Below are 27,939 nucleotides of genomic sequence, written 5' to 3' on the forward strand. Positions count from 1 at the left end.
GCTTTATGGTGTGGGAATTATCAGGTGGTGGCATAACTGGCAGTGGAATGGATGATGCCATATTTGCTCCTATGTTGGAAGAACTGGTTAAATTTGCTGACAACGCAATGTGCAGTACCATCTAGTTTAGTTCAGCCGGAGCTTTGTGTAAAGTTTGTTTTCGGGACAGCAAACTATTAATGATTTTCCAAATTTCACCAATATCATTTCTGTGATCTGTTAGTTCTCTTTCAATATACCTGATCTCTTAAAATGTGATTGAGCTTGTTACAGTACTGTTTATATTGGTTGTATTTACTTGTGCTTGAGAAGCCAGGCTTACATAATGCATGATTCATTTTGCTTTTTGTTTTGATTGAGTTATAAATTCCCTGGCTTATCCAAGGTTTTTTGGCCAATTTCCTTCTTCTATATAGTCATTGTGGTTAATGGTGCAGGCCGTTGCAGTATTTTGTGGAATAAATGATTGAATAAAGTGAATTTGTGCAATATGTACTTTTTATGTCTGAAATTTTAATTTTTTCACTGCAAAATGAGGTCTCATTTCTGCTTAGGATTTTTTCTGTTCTATCACAACAAGTTGAGTGCAATAACACAAATATAGGAAGATGGTCAGAAATGTCTGCAGTCAGTATTCCTGATTTGCAGGTAATATTTTCATTGTTGGTATAAAAATGGTCAAAGAGTGTTTGACTATGGTTTGTTATACGTGTGGGTTGACATATTAATGATGATAGACCATAAACTTGCATAGAATCGAAACACATAAGTAAACAGAATGGTTGGTATCATTCAGTTTATGCAATATTGATGATAGTGCATCCTGGAACACTTCAAATGTATGTTTTGGATGTCTGTTTATTACTCCCAAAATAACATTTTTTTTGTTTCAAATTAAGTTTGATCCAAAGACTTTCAGTATCTGGGACAGTAATTTCTATGTCTGATCTTATGCAATATATATGTGATTTTATATATACTCCAACTCCTCCGGCACTATGGGGATTATCAGTGTGATGAAAGTTATATCCCATAATATCAGTAGCAATGGTTGTGCCCTTGATGGTTATTCTAGTCTCAGTTATCATAACAATGTCAGGGGATCTGACCATATCAGACAGGAATAGTTCTGAAGCAGGTTTGTTTTTTCTTAGGCTTCGAATATTTGTGTGCAATATAAAACAATATTTTTGTTGCTATGTTGCTTCAGGGCACAGTTCAAGGATGCACAATCACAGTAATCGGAATGGATGTGATTAATGTTTGCTAGTAAACAGGGTGGATGTGGAGCTTTAATGGGTGAAATGGCATTTACTAGCTCTAAAATACTGAGATTGCTGAAGGATAAATATGACAATAGGCATCGAGTACAAAAGTATGGGTGTTGCTGTTGAGATCCCTTGTACATTTGTTACATTTCATGTAAGAAAAGGATTAAGGAATTTTGTAAATTAACCTGCAACAAGTGTTAATATATCTTATGCCTTACCAAGTCTTTGTCACTCCGGATGGCTATGATGTTGCTCTTGTCATCCTTCTTCAAGAATGTTACTCCGTTTCTGGTCCAAATGTGGTGGAATTGGTGCTCCGTTTTGAACCGGAGACAGTTGTTAAATCTCTCACGGTTCTTCTTTGTCAGGCTTTCATTTATGAAAATTTGGTTGAAAGGGGCTACACCTTTGTTGGATTGTTTCAGTTTGTACCGGTTAGAGTATATTGCATCTCTCACTTTCCGGCTTATGAATTTAAAGCTCTCCTTAGTCGGTGAGAGATGCTTATGTCAGGCTTACAGATGGTGATTCCTAGCCTCTTCACGGCAGAGGTGACTAAATCTTCTGGGCACTCATTTTCCAAATAAGGCAGGCCCTTGAATTCCAAGCACGGCCTTCCATACTGCTCAAGATCATTTATGTTCTCGGCATTGGAGGTGGTTTGTGCCTGGAGACCTTTAACAACCCTTTTTAGTTCCCTATTTTCAGTTTTTAAAATTTTCATTTCAGCCTCGTTGTTTACCAGCTGAGTTTTAACATTGTCATACTGTTCTTGCAAAAATTTTTGACTCTTGCGAATCTCCCTGAGCTCATTGATCAGCTCCTTTAGGGTTGAGTCCGTCGTGATTTTACTCTCCCGGACCTGTTCCCTTAGGGATTCTATCCTCTCAAGAACCAAAGATTGTTCGTCCTTCTTCTTTAATTGAGACTTCTTTCAGAATATTCCACAAAGCTTTCACACAATTTTTCAACAGATCAAATTATTTGTATTTAAATAATGTCACCTAAGCAACCTTATTCAAATAGAATCAATAAAGAAAATGAACCTCACTACAGAACAAAAACAAGATTTTAGTACTTTTGCAATCACTTGAAAACAAGATATGCACCCGAAATTGATAGCAGCAGCACTGCCATGAGTAGGCTTATGGAGAGAAAGCAAAAAGTGGGTGAATCGATTGAGACTTACATGGGTGAATTGAGAGAGATTGCTCGTCTCGCCTACTGTGGATTCTATTTGAATAAGGCCTTTGCAACCGACGGGTTGAAAACCACTGGTTTAAAGACCTTACAATTTATGAAAAAAATTTGTTTTTGCTGAAAAAAATATGTCACCGTCAACACCCAAAAAAGGAGCTACATCACTTTCTACTAAAGTAGATTCCTTGCTACAACAAGTCTCTACAAACACCGAAGAGTTTAATGGTAAACTCAACTCAGTATTATCGGAGTTAAAAATAATTAAAGAGAGCCAACACTTTCTGTCCAAAAAATATGATTTATTGCAAAAAAAACTCAACTTAACTGAAGAAGAAATGAAATCTTTAACAAAAGAAAACACAGAGCTAAAGAAGAGCTTAAAAGAAATGCTAAATTCACTAGAACAGTATGGTCGAAGGGACTGTCTTTAATTCAACAGCATTCCTCTTACAGAGTCTGAAAATACAGATGAAATAGTTATGGCAATTGCAAAGCAAGTTGGTGTACCCGTAAGTAAACCCGACATAAGCATTTCACACAGGCTGCCAAACTCAAGATCATCTAACCAAAAGGTCTCACCAACAATAATTGCCAAATTTACTAACCGAAGACTACAGGATAACATTTTCAAAAATCGGATTAAGCTCCGCAATCAAGCATCAGCTGCAACAAATAAATCAAAGATTTACATCAATGAGAGCCTAACCAAAGAAAATCGTAAACTATTTTATGCATGCCTTCAATTTAAAAAACAATCGGAGTACAAGTTTTTATGGACTAGAAATGGAACAATCCTACTCAGAAAAAATGAAACAACAGCGAAAATGATCTTATCACACACAACATCATCATCCCTGAAAGCACATAAAGAATCAACATCAGTATGTTTATTTATTTTTACGCTTTACATATTGTGTTATTTAATTACTAACTTATTTCCATTGCCTATTTATATTGTGGATATAATATACACATATGTTTACACTTGCTTATAACCAAAGGTTTGTTCAAACAAACTCAACAAAAAGCTTACCTCTAACATGTCTGCCTTCTCATTCCTTGGGATGTAGCTACTACACACATAAATGGCGTTTATTTCCAGTGTTTATCATTAGAACAAAATATTCCAGCTACTTCCAATGGTGAGTCATTTGGACAATGATACATTTTCCTCAACATCCCACAGTCAGCAATACAGTCCAGCAGAATTCAAACACCTGTTAGTAGGATCAAACCAGTTATCCCTAATACATCTTAACACAAGAAGCCTGCACAAGAACTTGGGAAAAGTAATTGAGCTAAATCATACCATTAATTATAAACCAGACATTATAGCTATTTCGGAAACAAAGCTCACAGTAAACAAACATAACTTAATTAACATGCCTGGCTACAACTTCCTTGCAGCTGATTCTTCCACTCATGCTGGTGGTGTTGGTCTTTATATCAATAATTCAGTCCCATTTAATCCACGTTCTGACCTTCAATTGCACCATCCAAATACAGAAGATTTATGGGTAGAAATCCAGGCTAATAAATCCAAACATGTCATAATAGGCGTCATTTACTCCTCTCATCCTTCCCACAATATTCTGCAATTTCAAAATTCAATGACTACAGCCATTGATAAAATGAACACAAAGAAACCTATAACATTTGTGGAGATTTTAATATTAACCTACTCAAAAACTCCCCTTTTACACATAACTACATTCAAAGCTTACAATCATCTGGAAATCATTCCCTAATTGACACTCCGACCAGATTTATGCCCAATCAACAACCATCCCTTCTTGATCATATATACACGAACAACAACCCAGCACTCTCCCTAGCAGGCACTATAATGTTTGACATCAGCGATCACTTACCAACATTTATGCTACTAAAGGGACACAAATCACACACCCAGACTCAAGTCTGGATACGTAAATTTAATTTAATAGATAAAAGTCAGTTTTTAGCAGATTTAGATTTAAAATTGTCTAATCATATCAGTTCCTACCTAGATAATCCCAACAAGTTATTCGCCGAATTTAATGACATCTTCATATCAGTCCTTCATAAACATGCTCCCCTTGTTAAACTCTCTAGATCTCATCAAAAATTCTACAAAAAGCCTTGGATTATAAAGCAAACAGCATTATAAAGTCCATAAAAACTAAAAACAAACTATACCGCAAAGCAATTAAAAAACTGACCATTGTGGCATATAATAAATACAAAAAATACAATAACACATTAAATCATTTAAAAAAGAACGCCAAAATCAACTACTTTGCAAGTCTTTTACAAAGTAACTCAGGCAACCCAAAAAAGATGTGGAAGGTAATTGGGGATATACTAAACAAAAGGAAATCATCCCCGCCCATCTCTTCCATGAAAACATCAGATTCCGATCCCACCACAACTTCTCATCCTTTAACAGTGGCCAACAACTTCAACAACTACTTTTCCACAATTGGTCCAAAGCTTGCTCAATCCATTCCAGCATCAATTCATTCACCTCTAAAATATATCACCAGCACCTTCAATCATTCCATGTACCTACACCCTATTGATAACTATGAGATGGAAAGCACAATAAACAATCTTAAAAATAACTCCTCAAAAGACACCTTTGACATTCCCTTAAATTTAACAAAAATTAGTTGTCCAATAATATCTGCATACCTTACTGACATCTACAACCTTTGTGTAAGTACAGGTGTATTTCCAGATGACATGAAAATTACTAAAGTAATTCCAATTTTCAAAAGTGGGGACCATCAACTTTTCTGCAATTACAGACCAATATCAATCCTTCCACATTTCGCTAAGATATTTGAAAAACTTTTGAAAAAAATCTAAATTCTTACTTATATCATTAGAACAAGTTTCTCAACAACACTTTCGCTTCTAGAATTGTCTGACTACCTTTTAATGCAAAATAGTGTAAACAAGACAACATGTGCAATATTTTTGGATCTCAAAAAAGCATTTGACACCATAGGCGCCGAACACGGGTATGTGCCGCATGCCGCATACCCGAGAATCGGACCAACGTTAGTCATGCGTTGTTGCTTTGTAAAAATATTTCGACTAATACGTAACATACGCAAATGATTTCAATCGAGGTTATTGTCTCACAACCATTAAATTGTTCGCATTCATTACAGTTGTGAAACGTATTCGAGAAGCATTGGAATTTAAACATTAAAAAGTGGTAAATAGCACAACAAAGGTATTGGCGCTGTCCTATGGTAGAAACGCCGCTGCCCCGGGTATTTTGTCAACAATCACGTGATAAAAAAGTTTACCGTTTTTGCACCCGATTCCTCAAAACTACTCCCATTAAATGCAGTCATATCAGGGAAATTTTTCCCCTTATTAAGGACAGGAAATCAGACTTTCTGCTCGTATGAGCTGTGGTCGTTCCATTTTATGCAGAAATGCCAGATAACGGCACAAATCGCCCTGATTGGCTGAAGAAAATGCGTGATGGCTCATGCGGAACGGTTTTCGTGTGAAGCCCAGAGCAACCAGACAGTCATCCGATGTTGTTGTGTTTCGTGATTGTTTGTTGATCATAAATTCATGATGGTTTAGTTTAGTCGTTCCCAGCTTTGATTATAGACAAAAGATGTCCAGTTAGTTTCTAAAGAGTGCCTGCAGTCAATGTTTGTAGGAGTCTGCAATACAAAAAAATGATTTTAATGCTACTGAAAGGTTGGCAAACACCAGTGTAGTGGTTCAGGTAATAGTTTAAACTTGTATATTGCTCTGCAATTTGTATGGCAACTTAAATTACTTTTTTTGGAGGAAGATGATGTGAATGAAACCAGTGACATTAGGATAGTATGAGTTTTTATCATAACAAAGAAAACTGAAGGTTAGGACTCAATTAGCTTCATTAACCTAAAAAGCCGGACGAGGCATGTCTTTTTAGCCTGTTACTCCCAAACTGATGTGGCCAATCTCTCGTCACCAGCTGGCAGCTGAACTGATGGACCTTATAGGTCAAAAAGTAGTGCACTCTCTGCAGCTTAACATTCATTGGCTTGATGTTTTTACATTGATACTGTGACACTGAGTCGACTTCACTTTGGTTTTCAAGCAGTTGCTGTGCCATTGATAGACAGCTTCCTCTGTGGTTTATGCCTGGTTGTGGCATCAAACAGAGTAGGTAAGGCATGGCTTTTAAGCCTGTTACTCCCAACAAACTGGCACTGCTGGATCACTTAACTAGCCAATACAGCCTATCTATTGTCACCAGATGCACTGATAAAACCTCACATGTAGAAACAGTTTGCACTGTTTGCAGCTTATGTTTTATGACAAACATTAAAAATACTTTAAACTTTTCATAAATATTTTCCAGAAGTTTTTCAAAAAAATTCTGCTTGACCAATTAACTGAAATATTGCACCAATATCCTAGTAAAAGTCATGGGGAAAAATACAAAGGTATGTGGTTGTTTTCTAGGGCAGAATTTGTTTGTTTGTTTAGTAAAAATTATAAATTTTACAGGTTGGTAGAAAGCAACAGTTGGGCTACTACTCCCTGAAAATAGGAGGGAAAAAAAGACAAGAATTTCACTATTTTCCAAAACATTTGGACAGTGTTCGTCACCATCCTTCAGTGGAACTACATCCACCAATATAGATAGTTCTGCTACTGCAGTTATTGATTCAACTAATGAAAGATGTTACGACCAAATAAGATCAGATCTTTCAAAGCAGTGGCGAGCGATGGAGGATTCTCTTTTAAAAATTGCAAAAGAATCGTATACCCCTTTTTTGTCAACATGTGTTATATGCAGCTCGGAACTTGGCAATACGGAAATTTTACGCTGCGAAGATTGTGGTCCACATACTTATTACTGCCATAAGTGCTGGGATACTTCGCATGAAAACATGATGTTTCATATGCCAGATGTTTGTAAGGTATAGTAAAAACAAGTTTGCAAAGAATATGCACATATCATTATGTCATTACATGTATCACAAACTATTAAACTTCTAGGATGTAAAGTTTTGTTGGTAATAAGACAACTAAAAAATTAATACATAAACAATGATTTATATAAACCAAATATTTTATTTTTATAACACAGGATGGATTTTTTGCGAAAAAAAAGTCTCACCAGACTGAACTTATGGGCAAGTTCAGTTCGATCACCAAAAGTGGCAATATCTATGGAGTTGTTAGAATGGCTCAGGGTTTTACAACTGGAAAAACAAGTTTCCACAATTGGGTTTTGCAATGCTTTGCAGTTGCGTTTTTGTAAAACCCCAGGACATCAAACTATGGTTAAATAATTTCAACATATAATAGCATCTGTACCATGGCATCTATATAAAACTATTTTGCAGATAAAGCAACTGTCCAGAATTCTGGGTAAAGAGGTAATGGAGTCTTACAGGCACCACATATACAGATTATAACATCTGCAGCCCACATCAGCTGAGGAAATTGACGATGGAACCAACTGCCCAGCATGTTATGGTAACTAAAACAAATAGCAATGTAGCTTTAGACAAACATTTTTTATTGGATTTAGGAGACTTTTCCACCAGGGGCGGCATTACGAACACATCTCGCTAAGTTTAGCGAGCTCGGTATTGACGCACGACCTCGTTAAGTTGAGATTTGGTATTACGAACCACCGTCTCGCTAACTAACGAGGACCTCAGACCACTCGCTAACGCCAAATTGCTGTTGACAAAGTCACACAGTCACGTCGGAAATCAATTGTGGCTACGTATTTTGTTGGTAAAAGTTTGTACAAACGAAGAAAAATCGCAAATGTCGTTTTTAATTTAATTTTAAAATGGCGTTTGCGAAGAATAACTGTATTGGAATGATGCCATCAATTCACGAGGATTTACACATTTTCCAGTTAAAATAAGTTGCAAAATTCCGGTAAAAAGTATCTGATGCCGGAAGAACAAGTCCTTATTATATACTTCCGTGTGCGCAATACAGTTTAAGAAATCTAATTTGAGCATACACAACATTTAAGCTATTGTACTAACCGTCCGTTTACAGCCTCCATATTTTCTTTCAACACTCTAGCTACAAGATGAACGTGTCAAGATTGGTTGTTTTTATTGATCACAGTAGTTATTTTGTGTTGAATTTATAACATTTTCATGTATTTTTTAGTTTTTAAAATACTTGTCCGTTTTGTAATGTGTCTCAAATCTCTGCTTGCAAACACTGCCATTGAGGAACCTCCACAATAAATGTAATGATCTGCATGACAATATTGCCAGATACTGAAGTGATTCCATTTTAATAACATGATTATTCAAACAGCATGTACTTGTGTTTATTAGAAACAAAAAGTGACAGTGTAGCATTACATGAATAAAATTGAAATGAAAGAATCGAGAAAACAAATGAAACACAAAAACTTTGAACAAATTGACAATTGAGTTGTTCTAAATTACCATGTGAGGTGGATAATAGACAGAAACACTAATGCACATAATACAAACACCATGTACAGTATTAGCACTGAATAAAAATGTAATTGTTAAGTGCCTAAGGCTGATTGTACTTTTTTCAGCTTTACGGCAGTCTGTAATTTTGGCCACAATGCTCCAGTTTGGACTTATTTTGTGTGTGTCCAGCAAGCCTCTTTCTGCATCATGGTTTTGGTCTGTCTCTTTGTAATGAGGACACTGGTTCTTATTTTTTTTAAATCTAATTGAAAAATGAATATGTAATATTGGGATGGTTAATTGAAGATGCAAACCATAAAACCTTATAAAATGAGTTGTACAAAACATGTGTTTAGGTACAATAAAGTAGTCATTGTTTCAAACATAAATGAAAATCACCCTAATGTCACCAGTTAGAAATTGTAAATCATTTTATAAATTGCAAACTTACGTTAATCACAGATCTTACCGTATTGTTATGAAGCTCCAACGTTTTCTTTTCATAAAAAGTTTACCAAAATATGTTTTGCACCTTTTCTAAGATATGAAACTTCCATTTCAACTGTTGTCCACGTTTCAATAAATTCTTGCAATGTTTCTTGATGTTCTTATGCTACTTTACCAAATAAACAAATTCCAAACTGTCCGTAAATTAGAAAATCCAAAGATTTTGAGGTTATATTGCAAATTTACATTAAAAACAGCATAAATGACAGGCAAAAATTGTTTGTCGCAAGGTGTCGCATAGCGCGGCGTGACGATTTTGCTGAGTCAGACGTCTTTTTTCTTACGATTTTGACGCATTCTCTCGTATTTGCGTCAGGCTTTAGCGAGGCGTTTGCGAGGACACTTCGTAATACCAAATACTTTACCGAGTTTCTCGCTCGTTAACTCCTCGCTAAAGATTTTTTTACCGAGCTCGGAAGTGTTCATAATGCCGCCCCAGGTCTGTTTGCCTTGATGCGAACTTTGGTCTCGTTCGTAGGCTTGCAGCTGGCAATTCCAGTTGCCAACCCCATCATTATGGGAAATTTTTTGGGGATCAAGAGAATTGCGACAGCTATGTAAAAGCTTGTCAATATTCAGAAAACTCTATGGTAAAAGAATAAAACAGTAGTGCATTTTTTGCTTTGATTATTAAATGTATTATAACATATATAAGCAAACCTGCAGTGATTTTCAAGCTGGAAATGAGATTAGATCTAAAAACAAGAGTAAGAAATTGGAAATTAAGGGAATCATGGGATCCTGTTGCAAACATGAGTATCCATGCTTGTTTGTGGACCTAAAACATGGAGAGAGGTATGTTTTGTCAAAACTAATATTAACATTATTTTGTTTCCAACAGTTGCTTGGCCATTGTAAACCACTTTCCTCTGTGGTTTCTGTCGGCTAATTGAGGCATCTAGCAGAATTAGGAAGGTATGGCTTTTAAGCTTGTTACCCCAAACAAACTGGAGTGCTGACAGATGGCCACCCTAGCCAATACAGCTTATGTCTTGTCATCAGCTGCACTGATGAGACCTTATAGGTCGAAACAGTTTGCACTGTCTGCAGCTTACTACCCTGTGTCTGCTTTTGAACATTTTAAATAACCAGGTTTGACATTCCTGTTTTTGTTTTGCACCAAGGATGTGTTTAAAACTACCATGAGAAGTTTAATATATTTTAGACTGAGCTACCCAACATGGATCATTAAAGAGCTGTTGCAAAAAAACAACAAACTCAATATTTACTATGACATTGCATGCAAGTTAAAAAAACACCTTGAGGTATGATGGTCTAAGCTGATCATAACAAAAAAATAAACAGTGGCACTAACAGTTTTTTTTTTAATTTTTGTTAGATAAACAAACATCAAGAAGTTTTAGATGCAGTGGGACTTGCAGTTCCTGTATTTCATGGTTATGCTCATAAAATGACATGCCAGGTAACACATTGTGCATGAAATATGGTTGTTAGTTCACGGCGCATTTGGGCATTATACAGCTGACTAAAAAAAAGTATTACTGTTAGTTACAGTACAGCCCACGGAGGCAACTAAACTTTGGCCTAACCGAAGGTGAGGATATGGAAAGACTGTGGTCTTACTTGCGGAATTTCAATAAAATCACTAAAGAAATGAAGCCAGAGCACAGAACAGACCTGCTCACTGATGGTTTGCTGCATTTGGGGAAAAAAATTAAATCAAAATTAGGTAAAGAATAATAGTCATAGTGGTGGTAATCTTGTATGAATTCATTTATTGTAAAGGGTTGACACTTGAAAGGAGGCTGTTAAGAGCACAAACAATCATTTCTGAAGGTGAACAAAATTTGAATAGAATGCTGTCGACTTTTTCATGTGAGTAAACATGTTAAACAATTTAAAATGAATGCACAAATTTAGGTAAACATGTTTATTGCAGCAATCCATACCATTGAGCAGGTGGCTTCTTGGGCAAAATCCCCAAGTGATGAACTTGAAAATGAAAGGCACCAATTAATGCAAGAGGAATCTTATGTAACACATTTACACCAATTGTGCATTGAAAAGTATGTTGAGGTTTTTGTTCTACTTCTGTTGTAATGTTTAAAATGTTTCCTGTTTTAAAGGGCAAAAGTAAAAACTGGCCAGGAAAATGGAAGTGATGTTTCTGAACAAATTGGCCTTGTTGCAAAGTAAGTTACTAGACCACATTGGGTTATGTCTGCAAACTGCAATGTAACATTCTAATGTTTATCAAAGACTTGATGAGAAAATTCGTCAGTTTGAGAAGAAACATAATATTTGCCAGAGGTGGATGCAACCCAGTCCACAGTATAAGGAAAATTTATTAACTGCAACAAAGAAACTGAGAACAAAATTGCTGCTTCAAGCACAAAAACAAAATATAGAAAGGATGTTTTTCTCAGCCCTTTTGAAAAAGTACCCACGTATGTTATTTTATGTGTCCAGCATTTCTATCAGTATTAATTGCATATCTTTTTTTGAATTACCTGGTAAAATAAATCTTTTCAACAGTTTATTAGGTAAGAAAGTAAAAAAATCTAAAATATTTTTAGATGGATAGTCAATTGCCAATAGGCTGTTGGCGGGGCGAAATCGAGTTTCGAAAAACATGAAAAAAAAAACTATCTCACAGTACAACGAGTGGAGTGACGTTGACATAGAAGGCGAGAACGCTCCTCCTCGACTTTTGCAGTGGTCGGACATCAATGAAGATGTTGATGTTCTGGCTGGAAGTTGTCCCAGAAATATGGTTGACCTATACAATATAATCCTGAGGGGAAGAGAGGAAGTAACTTTTATAAAAAAAGGAATGTCGAATGCTTTGCATTTTTTTCAAAACCAAATCACATGTACTTCTAATATTCTGGCAAATTGTACGGAATACGGCGCCTATTTCTGCACTCACCGACACAAAATGCAGATTCAACTGCTTACGCTGTATCAGCGTTTCCAACCGTATGTCCCAAACTTCGTGTTGGCGCCTTCAGGTGATTCTACAGCAGAAAATGTTGCGCATACCTTTCAAGATGAAGAAGATGACTCCTGCAGTGATGCCGATGAATACAGTGCCGCTGATGAGTCTGATTCTGAAAGTGAGATCAGAGATTAGTGAATTGGTAATATGGTCCGTCAGGTGGTGGACAGTTCAAAAAAAATGTTTTTGTGCTCGTATGCGTGTAAACTTCTTGATTTGTCGACTATGCTACAAACTGCATGTGGCAATAAATTTCGTTGCCTCGCAACACGTTGATGATCAGTCGTTGTCAGTCATAGAGCAACGGCTCAGACGCAACCGAATGGATGACCACTCAATGGAAAATGAGATGGGGAAACACCAGCACCCCACTCCACTACTACTGCCCCGACCCATCAAACAAACCATCAGGGTTCGGCCTGCCTCGGCGGGCCTGGACCCGCCTGAACAGGCTGAGAACAGGGGTGGGCCGCTTTAGATCATCCATGTACAGGTGGGGTCTGGCAATTTCTGCGGAATGTGAGTGTGGCGTGGAGGAACAGACAGCCGACCACTTAATATCACGGTGTCCCCTATTCCGTCCACCAAGTGGAAAGAGCGGCCTGGCGACCTTGGATGACGAGACAGTCCGCTGGTTGCTCGATAACTGCCCCGATATTTGAACGACAATAACATGTCCAACAGAAAGAAGAAGAGTCATAGAGCGTTTTTTTGTAGTCAGGAGAAGACAATAAATACGTCTCAGGAAATTTTATGCGACAAAATTCACGACATCAATGGTCTCTTGTTGGCCGGCCTTTAAATCAAACGTCTGCCGTTCAAAGCAAATTGTTTACACTTAAAGAAAACAATAAAATTGTTAATGTTTTTTTCTTACATGTTGTATGATGTATAAACAACGATAAATAATAGAATACAAAGATATAGTTTACACCAGCATGCAAGGTTTCAGTTCGTTCCATTCGGTCAATCGAAAATGGCAGGCGCACATCGTTAACGATTGCCGGGCACGACCGCATGAAATGTCGCACTGTCGCGGTTTATGCATGGTGTATTGGCTCTGAAACATGAACGACTTGATTTCATTTCAAACAGTCTTCACGGGCCGTCTCTAACTTGCACCCAGCAACGGCATGCAAAGTTTCAGTTCGTTCCATTTGGTCAATCGAACATGGCAGGCGCACATCGTCAACGATTGCCGGGCACGACCGCATGAAATGTCGCACTGTCGCGGTTAATGCATGGTGTATTGGCTCTAAAACATGAACGACTTGATTTAATTACAAACAGTCTTCACGGGCCGTCTCTAACTTGCACCCAGCAACGGCATGTAAAGTTTCAGTTCGTTCCATTTGGTCAATCGAAAATGGCAGGCGCACATCGTCAATGATTGCCGGGCACGACCGCATGAAATGTCGCACTGTCGCGGTTAATGCATGGTGTATTGGCTCTAAAACATGAACGACTTGATTTAATTACAAACAGTCTTCACGGGCCGTCTCTAACTTGCACCCAGCAACGGTATGCAAAGTTTCAGTTCGTTCCATTTGGTCAATCGAAAATGGCAGGCGCACATCGTCAATGATTGCCGGGCACGACCGCATGAAATGTCGCACTGTCGCGGTTTATGCATGGTGTATTGGCTCTAAAACATGAACGAATTGATTTAATTTCAAACAGTCTTCACGGGCCGTCTCTAACTTGCACCCAGCAACGGTATGCAAAGTTTCAGTTCGTTCCATTTGGTCAATCGAAAATGGCAGGCGCACATCGTCAATGATTGCCGGGCACGACCGCATGAAATGTCGCACTGTCGCGGTTTATGCATGGTGTATTGGCTCTAAAACATGAACGACTTGATTTCATTTCAAACAGTCTTCACGGGCCGTCTCTAACTTGCACCCAGCAACGGCATGTAAAGTTTCAGTTCGTTCCATTTGGTCAATCGAAAATGGCAGGCGCACATCGTCAATGATTGCCGGGCACGACCGCATGAAATGTCGCACTGTCGCGGTTTATGCATGGTGTATTGGCTCTAAAACATGAACGACTTGATTTAATTTCAAACAGTCTTCACGGGCCGTCTCTAACTTGCACCCAGCAACGGCATGTAAAGTTTCAGTTCGTTCCATTTGGTCAATCGAAAATGGCAGGCGCACATCTTCAATGATTGAGGGCCAAAAACAAACTTTGAAGGAAGTCGAGGCCCGCACTATCGAAACATTTGTTACAGTGTAACATGACAACAACAAAACTGCATGATTAAAAAGTAAAATGCTATATAAATATAGTAAACACCATTAACTGCGTTAAAAAACAGTATTGTAATAAATAACAAACAAATATGCAGTGTAGCAGAGTGAAAGAACCAACTGTGCTTTATTGCTTTGTGTGAAAATAATGGCATACATTCACAGAACAATCGCGTTTGCTGATTCTAAAGATGGGTTATTTCGATTACCCTATTAAAACGTTGCATATACGACTAATACAGAATGATTGTATTATGTGAACTCAGTGGTCTGACAGGGTATTCCGCCTGAGTAAAATACATAACTTCTAAAAGCCCGCATGTTTGACACTCTTGCACTAATGTATTTTGGACACAAAATGGCGTCCATGAAGCTCTATCGCGTAACAATGTGCGGACAATTAGCGCTTTATGTCAGGGGTTCTTAACCAGGGGTACATGTACCCCTTGGGGGTACGAAGCACCAAAGCAGGGGGTACGACAGTCAGTGTGAAATTATACATTATTTAAGCATATTTGTGAAGAATGCGTAACAAATTACTTTGTTACATGTAGTTGATTTCAATTTAATGATTGTTGGTGTGCTGTAAATATTGTTGAACTTACAAGACTTTTTTAATGCATGCATTCAACACGTAAGTTATAAATACACTGAGTTTATCCGTCGGCCATTGTAGACAGGGGGTACGAGAAAATTTCATGAAAGCTCAAAGGGTACGAGCGCAAAAAACGTTAAGAAACACTGCTTTATGTGGATTTTGGTGTTGAGGCGAAAATAGTGCAAGACTTAAAGGTTGGGTTACACTGTTTAAGTAAGGATATTTCACGAAATACAAACTATAGACGGTTTCTCGTACAAATGAAATAACTTTTACTTCTGCTTGAATGTCACCTACCCATTTTTGCCGTGATCTTCGTTTAAATTTCATTCCTTGACAATGCCGCTTAAAAGGAAAAAAATCCGAGGCAATAAACATTACAAACACACATTCGTCCTGCATTTATTGATATCAGTGCCATTGCAGCAAAATTTTAACCTGCACAGCCGAAGGGGTCGTCGCAGGATTATTTTTTAGGCAATGCCCCAAACCAGAAAGTTAAAGAACTTGAAAGAAATCACTCCAGCAAAACGAAAATGCAAATCTAAATTGATCGAACGGACCAATCAGGATGCAGGGTGCTTGCATATGACGCACTAAATCATTCTAGGTCACGACATCAAAAAGACTTGGAGGCTATTCTTTTAATTAATTAACTACTTAAACCACGCACGAAGGTAAACATGTTTACCGGTGACTTGTTCTTATTTTACTGGACTACATAACAGACTGCAAAAGCAATCTTTGTTTGAAAATAATACATGTTAAATCAACAGGATATTTTATTTTTAAAATTAAACAAAATATTCAATTTAGAAAGGAGAACAAGACGCATTGTATTGTAGACAAGTCATTTTATTGGCTTAATTGATTTTTACTAGTCGATTAAAGTAAGCATCTCATCCAGCTCCATTACCTCTTGGCTCATGGAACATGATGGTACCTCCTCAGTATCTAATTGTCTTCATAAAAACACAAGCTTGTAAACCTGCATGCTTATGTGGTTCTGATATTCGGCCTAAATTTTATACCCACCTCTTAGATATGACTTTTATCTGGTCTTTGGCAGCTATAATGTTTTTACAATCTCCTATTCCATAGCGTTGTCGTGTCCGAAATTCTGTGCCACTAGGCAAACCAACAACGTTAAACAAACCACACTTTGAGTACTCCATTCGCCTGGTGTTTCCAATTGCTTCAGCTAAATAAACCCAAGAGTTTATTAACAGGGGGGGGGGGGGGGGGGGGACATGTTTGGAGTATAATTTGTTACATACAATATTTTAAGTTAAAAATGTCCTGAACCTGTTTCCTCAAATTCACAACACTGCACTTTTTCTCCAACTTTTCGGCATCTTCAATGATAAAAATAATAATAATTATAAAAAGCTGCAGACAGTGTAGACCAGTGATTCTCAACCACAACTATGAGGGCCACATGCGGCTCCTAGCTACTTATTTTGCAGCTCTCGCTATACTTACTGCCATGAAAGTTAGCAAAAAATAGCAAACGAGAGATATTTCAAAATTTCCTATTTATAAAAGTTTACAATGCAGCATATTAAAACACTATTATTATTCAATCCAATCAATCTGGCGACAGCGCGACTTGCTCATATATACACAATACAAATATTCATATTCACATTCGACTGAATTTAACTCCAGTCGCTGGTCTGAAAATAACAAACAAACAGATATAGACTAACATAATATTGAAATGTGAAAAAATCACAACAAGCGGATTTATAATAGTGATGTATTTCTTCAAATTAAAAGGAGAAATTTAACACATATTCAACAAAGAAATAGTAACTTACCGCAGAATGGTTCCCCAACTCCAGTTCCTGGTCTGAAAATATAAAAATAAAATAAACATAGATCAAAATAATAATGAAATGTGGAACAATTTATAACATACGAGGATTATTCAGTAAAGAAAAGAATTTCTACACGTTTTCAACAAGCTGGAAATTAGTAACTTACATTTTAGTGGTCATGGGTTAAACCGCAGAACGACCCCCAGATGGTCCCCGCATTCTGGTCTATAGACATAAAAAACCTGATCGGGTTTCATCCCTGGGAGATAAAAATGAATAAATACTAAAATTTGTTTTTCAAACATACCAAGCGATTCTACTACCGTGAATATCTCCACGTGAAATTGTGCGCGACACAAACTCGTTTACCACTTTCTAAATTTAATGATTCTGTGGCTTCTACCATAATGGCAAGATTGTTGAGGCGTTTCTGCGTTTGCGCTAAACGAACTTAAGTCTTGAGACAACGAAGTACGCTGAATGATCGCGCCATGGAATTAAGGTTTACTCAACAACAACATCACTTCCTGGAGTATAAATAGATTTAAAAGGTCTAAGTAGATCTAATATTAGCCGCATCTTCCTTAGTTTCTGTCGCATTTCCTCATTGTTGGCAGAATGGAAGCAGTTTAAAAGTAATTCAAAGCGATTGCGGCTCATTTTCCAAGAAATGTGGTTTTATAATGAGATCGTCTCCTTTCTATCCCATCCACAAAAGCATACCCAATAATGTTTCCATTTTTTTGTATTTTTCGACAATCAGGCGACAGTACGAAAAATGAAAATTGCCCTTTGATGTGTCTTTATGCAACAATAAGCCTATTTACATGATCGGGTTAGCGATGCGCGTTAACCCGCATAGAAATCTATCGCGGGTATTCCCCGTTCTAACCCGCTAAGCACTTCGATTTACATGGCGCGTTTTCGCAACCCGCTTGTTTGGTACATGTTTCGTGTTTTTTTTTATTTGTACATTGCAAACGTTTTTAAAACTTGGATGTTACAAAGCATTGTTTTGATGTACTGTGATGTTAAGATTGATGAATTTAGAGCTTTCAATTGATAAGCAATGGACACAACTAAGGCTCAATTTTACCTCTTGTGTTGCAAATACTTGCTGCAAGTGTACTCAGTTTTTTCTTATTTTCAAAAACGTCAAAGATCAAGAAGGGTTTTGTTTGCAGTTTTATCAAAAACAAAATCTAATCAGGCACAGAAAAAGTTTAAAAGAATTTGGATGTTACCAAGGTACTATGCATTTCACTGCTGACTATTTCTTAGGTTATAGGTCTAAAATGTTTTATAGGAATTTTGATGATTCCCAGTGGATAAAACATTTTAGAATGCGCAAAGATGACTTTGAACGATTAGTTGGATTGGTCTGGAATGAAATGAAACCTGGTTAGTTAACAATTTTTTTTTTTTTTTCTGTACTGTTGTATTTTTCAGACGAGTTTGCTGTTAGACAACCAATTGATACAAAAAAGCGTGTTGCCATCGGATTATACAGGCTTGCATCCTCTGCTGAGTACAGAACCATAGGTGAACTGTTTGGAGTTAGCGAAGCTTCTGTACATAACTGTCTATTGTGGTAAGTTGTGAGAATTATATTCTTGTCTAAAACAACTAAAAACTTGCTTTTATATCAGGTTGTGTAATGCCCTCGTAAAACATATAACAAATCACATATTTATGCCTGACAATGAAGAGGCCCAAGAAATAGCCACAAGGTTCGAGGAAAAGTCACACTTTCCTCAGGTATGAGAAAATATGTTTTAAATTTGCAGGGTGTATATAATTGCTCTTTGTTCCTAGGTAATGGGCTGTATTGATGGTAGCCACATAGCAGTAACTGCTCCAGTTAAAGGAAAAAAGGATTACACCAACAGAAAAGGTTGGGATTCTTTGATTCTGCAGGGTGTTGTGGATGACATGTACTGGTAAGTAAAGTTATGTTTTATTTGTGTACATGAGGTCACTCGATTTTTTTCAGTTTCAGAAACATTTCTGTAAAAATGCCAGGAAGTTGCCACGATGCTACAGTCTTCAAGAACTCTGGATTGTTTAAAAATTCCAATATGCTTCCACAGGTTGGTATTTGATACCCATGGTGTTTTAGTAATAAACTGAGGTTTTGATTGTTTTGTTTTTTTGTTCAAAGGTCCCTATTGTAATTGAGGGATTCCGTGTGCCATTATTAATCCTTGGTGATCCAACATACCCACTGCTTTCCTGGTTAATTAAGCCATTTATTGGTACAAATCTTTCAGCAGAAAAGGAATCTTTTAACTGCTATCACAGCAGTGCACGAATAGCAGTTGAAAATGCATTTGGAAAACTAAAGGCACGATGGCGTATTTTAAGAAAAATTAAGTGTGATATAACTTTTGCTCCAAAAATCATTGGGGCTTGCTGCATATTACATAACATGTGTGAAGATTTAAATGTGCCCATTGCTGATACTGTGGGTCGACTGCAAGTCACTACTGTTGTGCCTCAGCAGCCAGTTAGTCGTCCATGTGATGCTGCAGACCAAGATGGTATCCTATGCAGAAATGCTTTGCTGTCACATGTTGTAAAATCTTTGCCATTGCGTGAATCTAGCCGCTTCCTTAAAATGACCTGCTTTGTTATGTTAACAAAAGTGCTGTACACATACATTGTTTTGTGAATTTTATTCTTCAGGTATAGTTGAGTCACTGAGTACCTCAACAACCATAGACTTAGTAAGTTCAGCCACACCACTTGCGAAGTCACTTCTTATTTCGGCCATTATTTCTCTCATCAGCTGGAGATCCTTTTCACAATTATCATTGTAAACCTTTACAAATGTAGAGAAGGATACATCTTCAGATGATTCTGGAACACACAAATACAAATACTGACATGGTGTAGGTTTTGCTAAACTAGTTAATGACAATGCACTCACGATTTGCACGGCGTTTTTTTCGTGGTGGCTGTTTGGTTCTAGGGTTTGGTTCTGCATCTAAAAGTTGAAACAATTAAAGGTAAAAGTTAATTTTTAAGATTTAAGTTCGTTTGCTACCTGCACTCTGTGAAGTCTGTGGTTCTGCAACAGGGTTATCAATACTTGCTGCAAAATAAACATACCAAACATTTTAATTGCTAAAAATCAAGATGTACTGTTAAGCAATACCTTCAGGTTCAGGTGTGTCAATTCCTGTTTCATCTCCTACTGTATCATCTGCATTTATTAAGAAAGTATGAGACTAAACTGAGTTACCAAGTGTCCCTAACTCATGCAGTAGAATTTACATGTAATGTTTAGAAGGTAATATACATCAATAAATGTGTATCAGCTTGAAGTCTTACCATCTGCATCTTTTGCTTTACTTGGTCCGGCAAGTGAATCCACCCCACTGCTACACATTGCCTGAATAGTTAAAAAAACACTCTCTTATTTGGACTTGGCCTGCCTATACACGAGTATTACTCTAATAAAGTATCCACCACAGTAAAATGTACCATAAAGGTACTGTAATGTAATTAAACTTTAGCTTGCAGCAACAAAAATGTAATGTATAAAAAATATGAACCTTTGCTGTTGGTCTGTGTTGAAATAGTGAATTCATTTTTGCGTAAAACTCCCACTGGGAAGCACCAGAAGTGTTTAAAGTTATTTTGATTTTATTGTATGCTTTTTTGAGATTTTTCCACTTCTCACGAATTTGCTCCCTTGAGTAAAAAGGAAAGACTTTAAAAGGAATATAAAGAGGAAACTTAACATTATGCATAGAACAAATCACTTTGTCTACATGCTTTACTAGCTACCTTACATGTTTCTTAACTATCATGTAGTTCAATTTAATGAATTTAGGAGATTAACAAGAAAAATCAAATCTTAAACATAACTGCAATGATATATTTAATGCATTCTAAATCAATCACCAAACATAAAACCTAACAGACTAGCTCAATAAATGACACTTCATTAAGCTAAACGCTCAGTCTAACTTTTAAGTTTTTTTGTCTCCTGGGACTTTGTATTCAATTGTTTTATTTTTGTTATACTAACCACGTGTAAAACATATTAAACTGCTCCATTTGTTTGGCTAAATTTTGAAAAATAACTTTGTTTCTTTGTGTTCTTCCATCAATTTTTTGAAGAACCCTGCTTTCCTGTACTAAATCTATCAGGCAATTGATGTCACTTGAGCTCCAGGTCGCTCTTTTTTGGCTTTCAGGTTCCATTATTAATTCCACTATTAGCTACAACCTGTATCTGCTTCCCCCAAAAAGACACAGTTAGATTCACCACTCACCACCCAATCACTAACCCGGTATCTATGCGCGTAACCTACCGTCGACGGGCGGGTTATCGTTGCCGCCTGCTAGCCCGCTAAAAATCGGTCAACCGTAGCGACGCAAACCGTGCGTCAAAATATGCGGGTTAACTTTGCGAGTTAACTCGCTTAATTCGTCCATGTAAAGAGGCTTAATGTTTCTTTTCTTTATTTCGGTACCTATTTTGCGTGACTACATTTACGAGTTAGTTTATTTTTATAACTGTACAGGTTCGTCTGTATGACAAGCATATTCATTATTTCTTCGTTGACAAAACATTTAAAAGTATCTACGGGAGTTAAATTGTTTGACTGCAAAATAGATGACTAATATTTGTTATTTAAATTCAATACTATGCAAAGAAAAATATTTGGCCTCATGTTTTCGTTTTTGTGAACACATATATGACAGTCGATGTGTTAGTAAATTTCATCTGAGCAAGATTATTTGTTGTAAAAATTAAATTGGCAAGACTGACTTCTATGTTTGAAGTGTCACGTGATGTAGTTGTAGCATTAATTTGTTACTTTAACTTTATTTACTTCCACGGTTTTATTGTCATTAAAAACTCTTACCGGCGTTTCGAGGTGTTTGATTTTCTCATAAAACTTTCAAACCAGTCCCAAAAATCCCGCATTTCCCTCTGGTGTCTCCAAACTTGTTGTAACTCAGATTAAGTTCTTACATATGCCCAAGATTTGATGATCATTTGTCGGAAATATATTAAGGCCAAATCGGATTTCTATGGTAATTATGTCACTGATTTTCCATTTTTTTAGACCAAACTACGTGCGAGATTTCAATTTTTTTACAAATCATCTTCTGTGATTCTGAGTTGAGGTTGCAGCTGTTAAGATTTAGACTCTAAACGCATCCAATGAATTTCGGGAGGATTTGACCAAAGGCGTGGGCTGTGATGGGAATCATAGAAATCAAACTTCACAGGAAGAAATCCAGCAAGGGATTTTTTTCTAATCTTTCGAGCATTCTTGTAAGTCAATCAGCAGATTATAAACAAGTTTTGCACGACCAAGAATAACAGCAAAAAAAACATGAATAGACTTTATTTTACTTTTAAAGGAAAAACTGAAACTGCCATACGATGCCAAAATGGGCCTCATTGGTTAACTGGGTTTGTGTACCTTGGGCAACCCATACATGGCGGGAGTGATGGCTGAGGTGGGATGTATCCTGTTGTTAGTCTGTGTCCTCCAAAACCTTGACTTTCTTTAGATATCGGAGACAATTCTGAAACCTACACAGGTTGTGAATGATATCGTCTTTTTGACAGGGGGTAAACTTGCCCCGGTCTAAAAGTAACGCAAGCATTTGTTATAGACAACTGCACACACCAACTACAGCTGAACACTAACACAAGGTCAAGATCTAAGTCTAAGATGAAACATTTGACAAACTTTCAAAATCAATGAAGCATCGCATAAAATAAAATCACTGATGCATACAGTTAAAGGTATGCCCATTTAAAGGGTACATACAATTTATTATAACAAACTTTTATTTTTATTTTTTGAGTAGTTAACCCCTTTTCAGTACAACAACAAGTTTTTTAATCTGGCAGTCCGCTAATTGTTCTTCTGTTGATGTCCACTGAATATTGACACACTTCTTGGTAAACACCATTTCTCGAATTGAGCCAATGTCAATTCTTAGCCGCTTGTCCTCGAGGCACTTGTTTAGAAGAATGTACAGAATCAAATAACGCCTTGTTGCCTGTGATCACTTTAATTGGCAAACCTAGTACTTTGTCATCATTGTACAGTATTTGTGCTTTTTTCTCGCCCCTTTTTTGCTGCTTTTACTGGTTTTACACACATTTATTTGAGAATGACACAAGTTGCGGTCAAAACGTCATGTTTTATAAAAATATACTGGCTTATTTGTTTCTCACTGTAATTGGTTTGGAGAAAAAGCAGCATTTTTTAAATATTGTTAAATGCATTTTCGTGCTTGTTTCGGCACTGGAATAGGCGGAAACGGCTTGGGTGACTTTTTCAGATAGGCCACCACATGTTTAGATATCACACATAGGGTATTTTACTGTACATCCATTTGCAGAATAAAAAGTTCTAGGTTGTGTTTGTGGTTTGGATAGCAAGACTCCACACCAGGAAATTCACAACCGCTTGACTTAAGGCGTAATTGTTGTTCAAGGTACTGTTCACGTTTTTCCTACTTCTATCGCTGCCGATCTAAAAAAAAACGCTTGCCAGAAGGGTCGTTTCGCCATAGACAGCGATGATTTGAAGACATGATATTGCGGTCTTCCCCCGCATTATATCATTGTCGTCGCGCCAAGTTCGATATTTTTGGATATCGGTGAAAATTCCTAAAAATACTCCTCGTACTTTTCTGGTGGGAGTGATATTTTACACTCGACAAACCCGAAAATATTTCTGGCTCCAATCGCTGACAACACGCTTTGCTGGGTCGACGTTTGGAGGTGTGGCAGGTGGTTGGACATGAAGCGAACCACTTTGTTGAAGAGCTTCTTCCTCCGCCACTGGCACTTTCAAAAGTTAATAACCCTGTAGCCGACCTCACGCAAAAATGCATGTCTTCTCAGCCGTAGCCTCTCGGATCTTGGCCGCTTCTTCGAGATCTTTGAAGCGTCCCTGGACCCAGCAACGGGAAACGATGAAAAAAACAGCCCTGGAACTGATAGCAGGTCGAATTGACTTCGTCAAAACCGTCAAGCGACGCAACCCGAGCCTGATTTCTCCCTTGTTCGCGGGGCGGAGCCGTCCGTGCTATGCAGTTGATGGAATGTGGCTTCAGAAATGCATCGTGTCTCTGTGTGTAATTTCCACACAAACTTATTGAGGATGCGTTCCGACTTACGTGTTGGATCACGCTTTAAACGCTTGTAAGTCGAAGTATCCAGTAATAAGTCTGACATTTTCTTGTCGTAATCTGGGCAGTTCATGATGACAATACAGTTACCTTTGTCTGCGGGCAAGATCGAGATATTTCCATTTGACCTCAAACTTCGGATCGCTTGGTGCTTGGTGTTACCAGTGCTGGATTAACCTATAAGCAATATAAACACGTGCTTAGGGCATCAAGTAAAGGAGGGGCACCACAGAATGGTTTCTAGGTAAATTATTAAATCTAACAAAAAATATAACTTATTCAAAATGTAATGAAAATGAGTAAGTTCTGTTTATAAAGCGAGAAATTGAAAATAAATAACTGACTAAAGAGATTGATTGCGTGCTATATGACGTAACAACGTTGCGTTGTTCTGTTTGTTAAAACCTAAAAAAGTCAAGACACTGAGGCAATGCTTATAGTTAATAGCATGCTGTTTGAAAACATATTCGCGTATGTGGCAAACGTAAATTAAACATGACGCAAAAAGGCAGCAAAGTTAGGCGTTTTTGTTTGAGTTATGGAGTATTTCTTAATTACTCTAAAAATATGTGAAGCTATACTAGGGTTGCCATATTTTATGATACACAATCCCTGACAAAATTTATCTCGATTGCGTTAACCCAGTTTTTCTCAAATTCTTTCATTATTTTTTCTAAACGGTCTCTTTGCCATTATTTCGAGGGCTCGCGGTACTTAAGCCTGATCGAATGTGTATTTCAGAAAAACGAAGGTTGATTGCATGATTAGCTATTTATGCAAAATTGCGCATAACAATGATCCTAATCTGACATCACAGACAAGACAAAAACAGTTCTTCGCGAACAATTGCATTTTGTTAGTTGTCATGCAATATAGCCTATTGTTTGGCAATGGAGACGGTCGATTCTCACTTTCATTTTGATTTAAACTTATTCAGTTGCACAAACTGACGCCAAATAAGAATATAGAATTACTTCCACCTTTTCGCGGTCCCCGCAAAACTGCCTCATGGACCCCGGACCCTAGTTTAAGAACCGCTGCGTTGATCATTTTCCGATCCGAACACTTCTATTGCGGAATAAATTTTGAATATTCGAAAGTCACACGGACGGCGACACGAAAAAAGGTATACTCTGATCCTTGCCAATTAACTTCTGCGTAGGCTTCTGTTTAGTTAAGTTTATTAGGCTAAGCTCACTACTCTTACTATCGTTAAAACAATAAGCACATGTATCACGGGTCGCCAACCTTTACCACCCTAAAAACCGTTCGGACCAATTTCACATAGAAAAAAAAACAAAACACTGGGAGTCACAAAGACCTTTTTAAATTTGAAATAAAATGCCACTGTGAAAACGTTTTTCTGTCCCACGACATTCGACTTTATGTTGTTAGTTAGTTCCTTGCATATTAGATACACAGTTAAAGCAAATGAAACTTCCCACGTTCCCACGTAGCATCGAATGCTGTGTTTTCTTGAAACGCGGATTTTATTTAACGCAGGTATTGTTACGCGCGCACACACACTGCAAAACGAAACAGTAACCATGTGCGTTAACCTGTGCGCCGCTAGTTTACCTCTTTAGCTTCAAGGTATAGGATAGAAACTTTTTTCCCTTGGCACATTAATTTCATAGCATATATTTTGTTCTCTTAAATTCTTGACTTTTAAGTACATTTTAACATTTCTCCCTGACGCAGATTTAAACACTAAATTCCCTGACATATCAGGGAAAATCCTGACGTATGGCAACCCACAATGAACCGAGTACAGTTAAGTGGAGCAAAAAAAAAACTATCAAAAAAGAAAGAAGAGAATGCTTTGGAATTAGCTCTCAAAACTGCAAAGCTGACTGATCTCGATGAATAATTTTGTTTCGTGCTTTTTTTCGTTTACATTTCGAATTAAAAATGATGTAAGGGGCACCAAATTGTTTTAGTGCTTAGGGCCTCTAATGGTGTTAATCCGGCCCTGGGTGTTACCAGAGACTACTAAGCAGAGACTGCACACTGCGATTTTTATTAAGATCGGTTCCGCTTGAACGCGACCAGTAAGATTGCGGCGTTTACAATGGAAAAGGATAGGAAAAAGTTGTGTTGTCGTCTGTTTTTTCTTGTTTACGTAAAGCGTAGGCTTTTGAATTAAATTTTATTGATTGGTACATCAACTTGACTACTTCTGAAAACATATTGAAGAAAGAAACTTTCCGCAGGCGGAAAAAAAGGCATAGATGGCGATTGAATGTACGAAATTTGATTGAATGTACCAAATTTTCGGTTGTGCATGTATGACGAAAAATCAACCATTGCCAACATCTATAGATTATAGTTGCGAAAAGAGATGTAATATGAATTGCTGGCAGTAACAAATGTTCTCAAAAGAATGTAACTAAATTTTAAAATCTGTCATGTATAAATAAAGACCAATGCTATGCCCAACACATAGTGCAATAAATTTTATCATCTTGCCTTTTGTTCTGGTACTTGTTTTTTTAATATCAATTCAAGCAGTTGAAACTAACCAACCTCATAGGTGTTGATTCTAGATATATTATTTTGATGATTATCAGGATGAAACTGGAAACAGCATATGTTCCCGAAGGAATGGCACTAAATTTTAAAATCAGTCATTATCAAAAAAAGACCATGCCAGGCCTTACACATTTAAAATGCAATCAATTTTGTCATTTTGCTTTTTGTTCTGGAAGTTGTGTTGTTTTATCAATTTAACATTTTTACACAAAAGTGATTTTAGATGTTGTTTTTGCAGCTTAAACTATCCAATCTCATAGGTGTTGACCCCAGATATTTTAGTTTGATGATCAGGATGAAACTGGAAATAGTATCATGCATTATTTAATCGATATTGCCATTAGTTTTAACATATAATTTTTGAGGCATTTGACAAGCTTTATGGTATTGCATTTAAAATACAATTGAAGCTGGACTGTTTTCAAATCAACTGCCTACTTTTTTATGTGTTTTTTGTTTATTCCACCATTAAAGCAATTTTTTTTAAATTTTTGTACATTGTTCAGTCATATATTTCATCTATTGTTTATCTTTGAGTTGTGACATTTTCATTTGCATGAGTCAAAGTCATTTTTATTTGTGTTCATGTGGTAAAATTGACAAAGCAACCACTGCATCTGCATGTAATTTTATTTTCTCTACCAGCTAAAATCTTCTTCTGTTAAGCCTTCACATAAATACCACTTAGTAAACAAATGTATTGTTTTGCAGCAAATATAAAAAAGTATAAAAGATACACTTTGGTATTGTCTATCTCTGAACTTTGAAGTAGCAAGGTGCATACAAATCAAACAAATTTGGCTAATAGTATATGTTGATCTTGCTTGTGTCAATGTACAAAATAAATTTAATGATGGATCATATTGTTTTGAATACATTGGTAGATGTTTACTTCATATTTTAATGACATTTTTAAAAAGACTTTAGCACAAAAACAGAAATAAACTTGTGTCTTGGTTTCACATTTGATGAGTTTAAGCATGTTGCTGTGGTGACGAACTCCATCTTCTTAACCTAGAGCCTATCAACAACCTTTTACCAGTCACTGTATTCTAGAAAAAAATTACCACAACATTAGTTTCAAAAGAAACGTTTTACCACAGCCCTTTTAAGTTCAGTTCAAGAATATTAAGACAAATAAATCGTCTGGGAGCAGTGCATTTCAGTTAATACATTCTTAGTATAGGAGAGAGCTG

The 27,939-nt window shown here is 37.0% G+C and overlaps 1 protein-coding gene and 1 long non-coding RNA gene across 2 annotated transcripts; one reads left to right on the top strand and one right to left on the bottom strand.

The window, feature by feature from the left end:
* Positions 1-19,695: 19,695 nt before the first annotated feature.
* On the bottom strand, positions 19,696-20,783 carry LOC145220589 (uncharacterized). Its single transcript, XM_080087799.1, has 6 exons — positions 20,593-20,783; positions 20,369-20,429; positions 20,193-20,240; positions 20,082-20,129; positions 19,965-20,021; positions 19,696-19,894 (listed from the first exon to the last, which is right to left on the bottom strand). The coding sequence occupies exons 1-6, from the start codon at positions 20,626-20,628 to the stop codon at positions 19,710-19,712; spliced, it is 435 nt and encodes a 144-aa protein (XP_079943925.1). The 5' UTR covers positions 20,629-20,783; the 3' UTR covers positions 19,696-19,709.
* A 1,341-nt stretch (positions 20,784-22,124) lies between these two features.
* On the top strand, positions 22,125-23,319 carry LOC145220604 (uncharacterized). Its single transcript, XR_013858233.1, has 2 exons — positions 22,125-22,331; positions 22,421-23,319. It is a non-coding gene; the product is annotated as an uncharacterized LOC145220604 (long non-coding RNA).
* The last annotated feature ends 4,620 nt before the right edge of the window (positions 23,320-27,939 follow it).

Source organism: Phallusia mammillata, chromosome 3 (assembly GCF_965637545.1).
Source record: "Phallusia mammillata chromosome 3, kaPhaMamm4.hap1.1, whole genome shotgun sequence".
Classification (NCBI taxonomy): domain Eukaryota; kingdom Metazoa; phylum Chordata; class Ascidiacea; order Phlebobranchia; family Ascidiidae; genus Phallusia; species Phallusia mammillata.

What these genes read in the sequence shown, in the direction of transcription:
- LOC145220589 (XM_080087799.1), bottom strand. Translation starts at nt 20,628, where the DNA reads ATGAATTCACTATTTCAACACAGACCAACAGCAAAG. An exon ending in AACACAGACCAACAGCAAAG is followed by an intron (nt 20,430 to 20,592) that starts GTTCATATTTTT and finishes TTAACTATTCAG; the next exon opens with GCAATGTGTAGCAGTGGGGT. An exon ending in TAAAGCAAAAGATGCAGATG is followed by an intron (nt 20,241 to 20,368) that starts GTAAGACTTCAA and finishes TAATAAATGCAG; the next exon opens with ATGATACAGTAGGAGATGAA.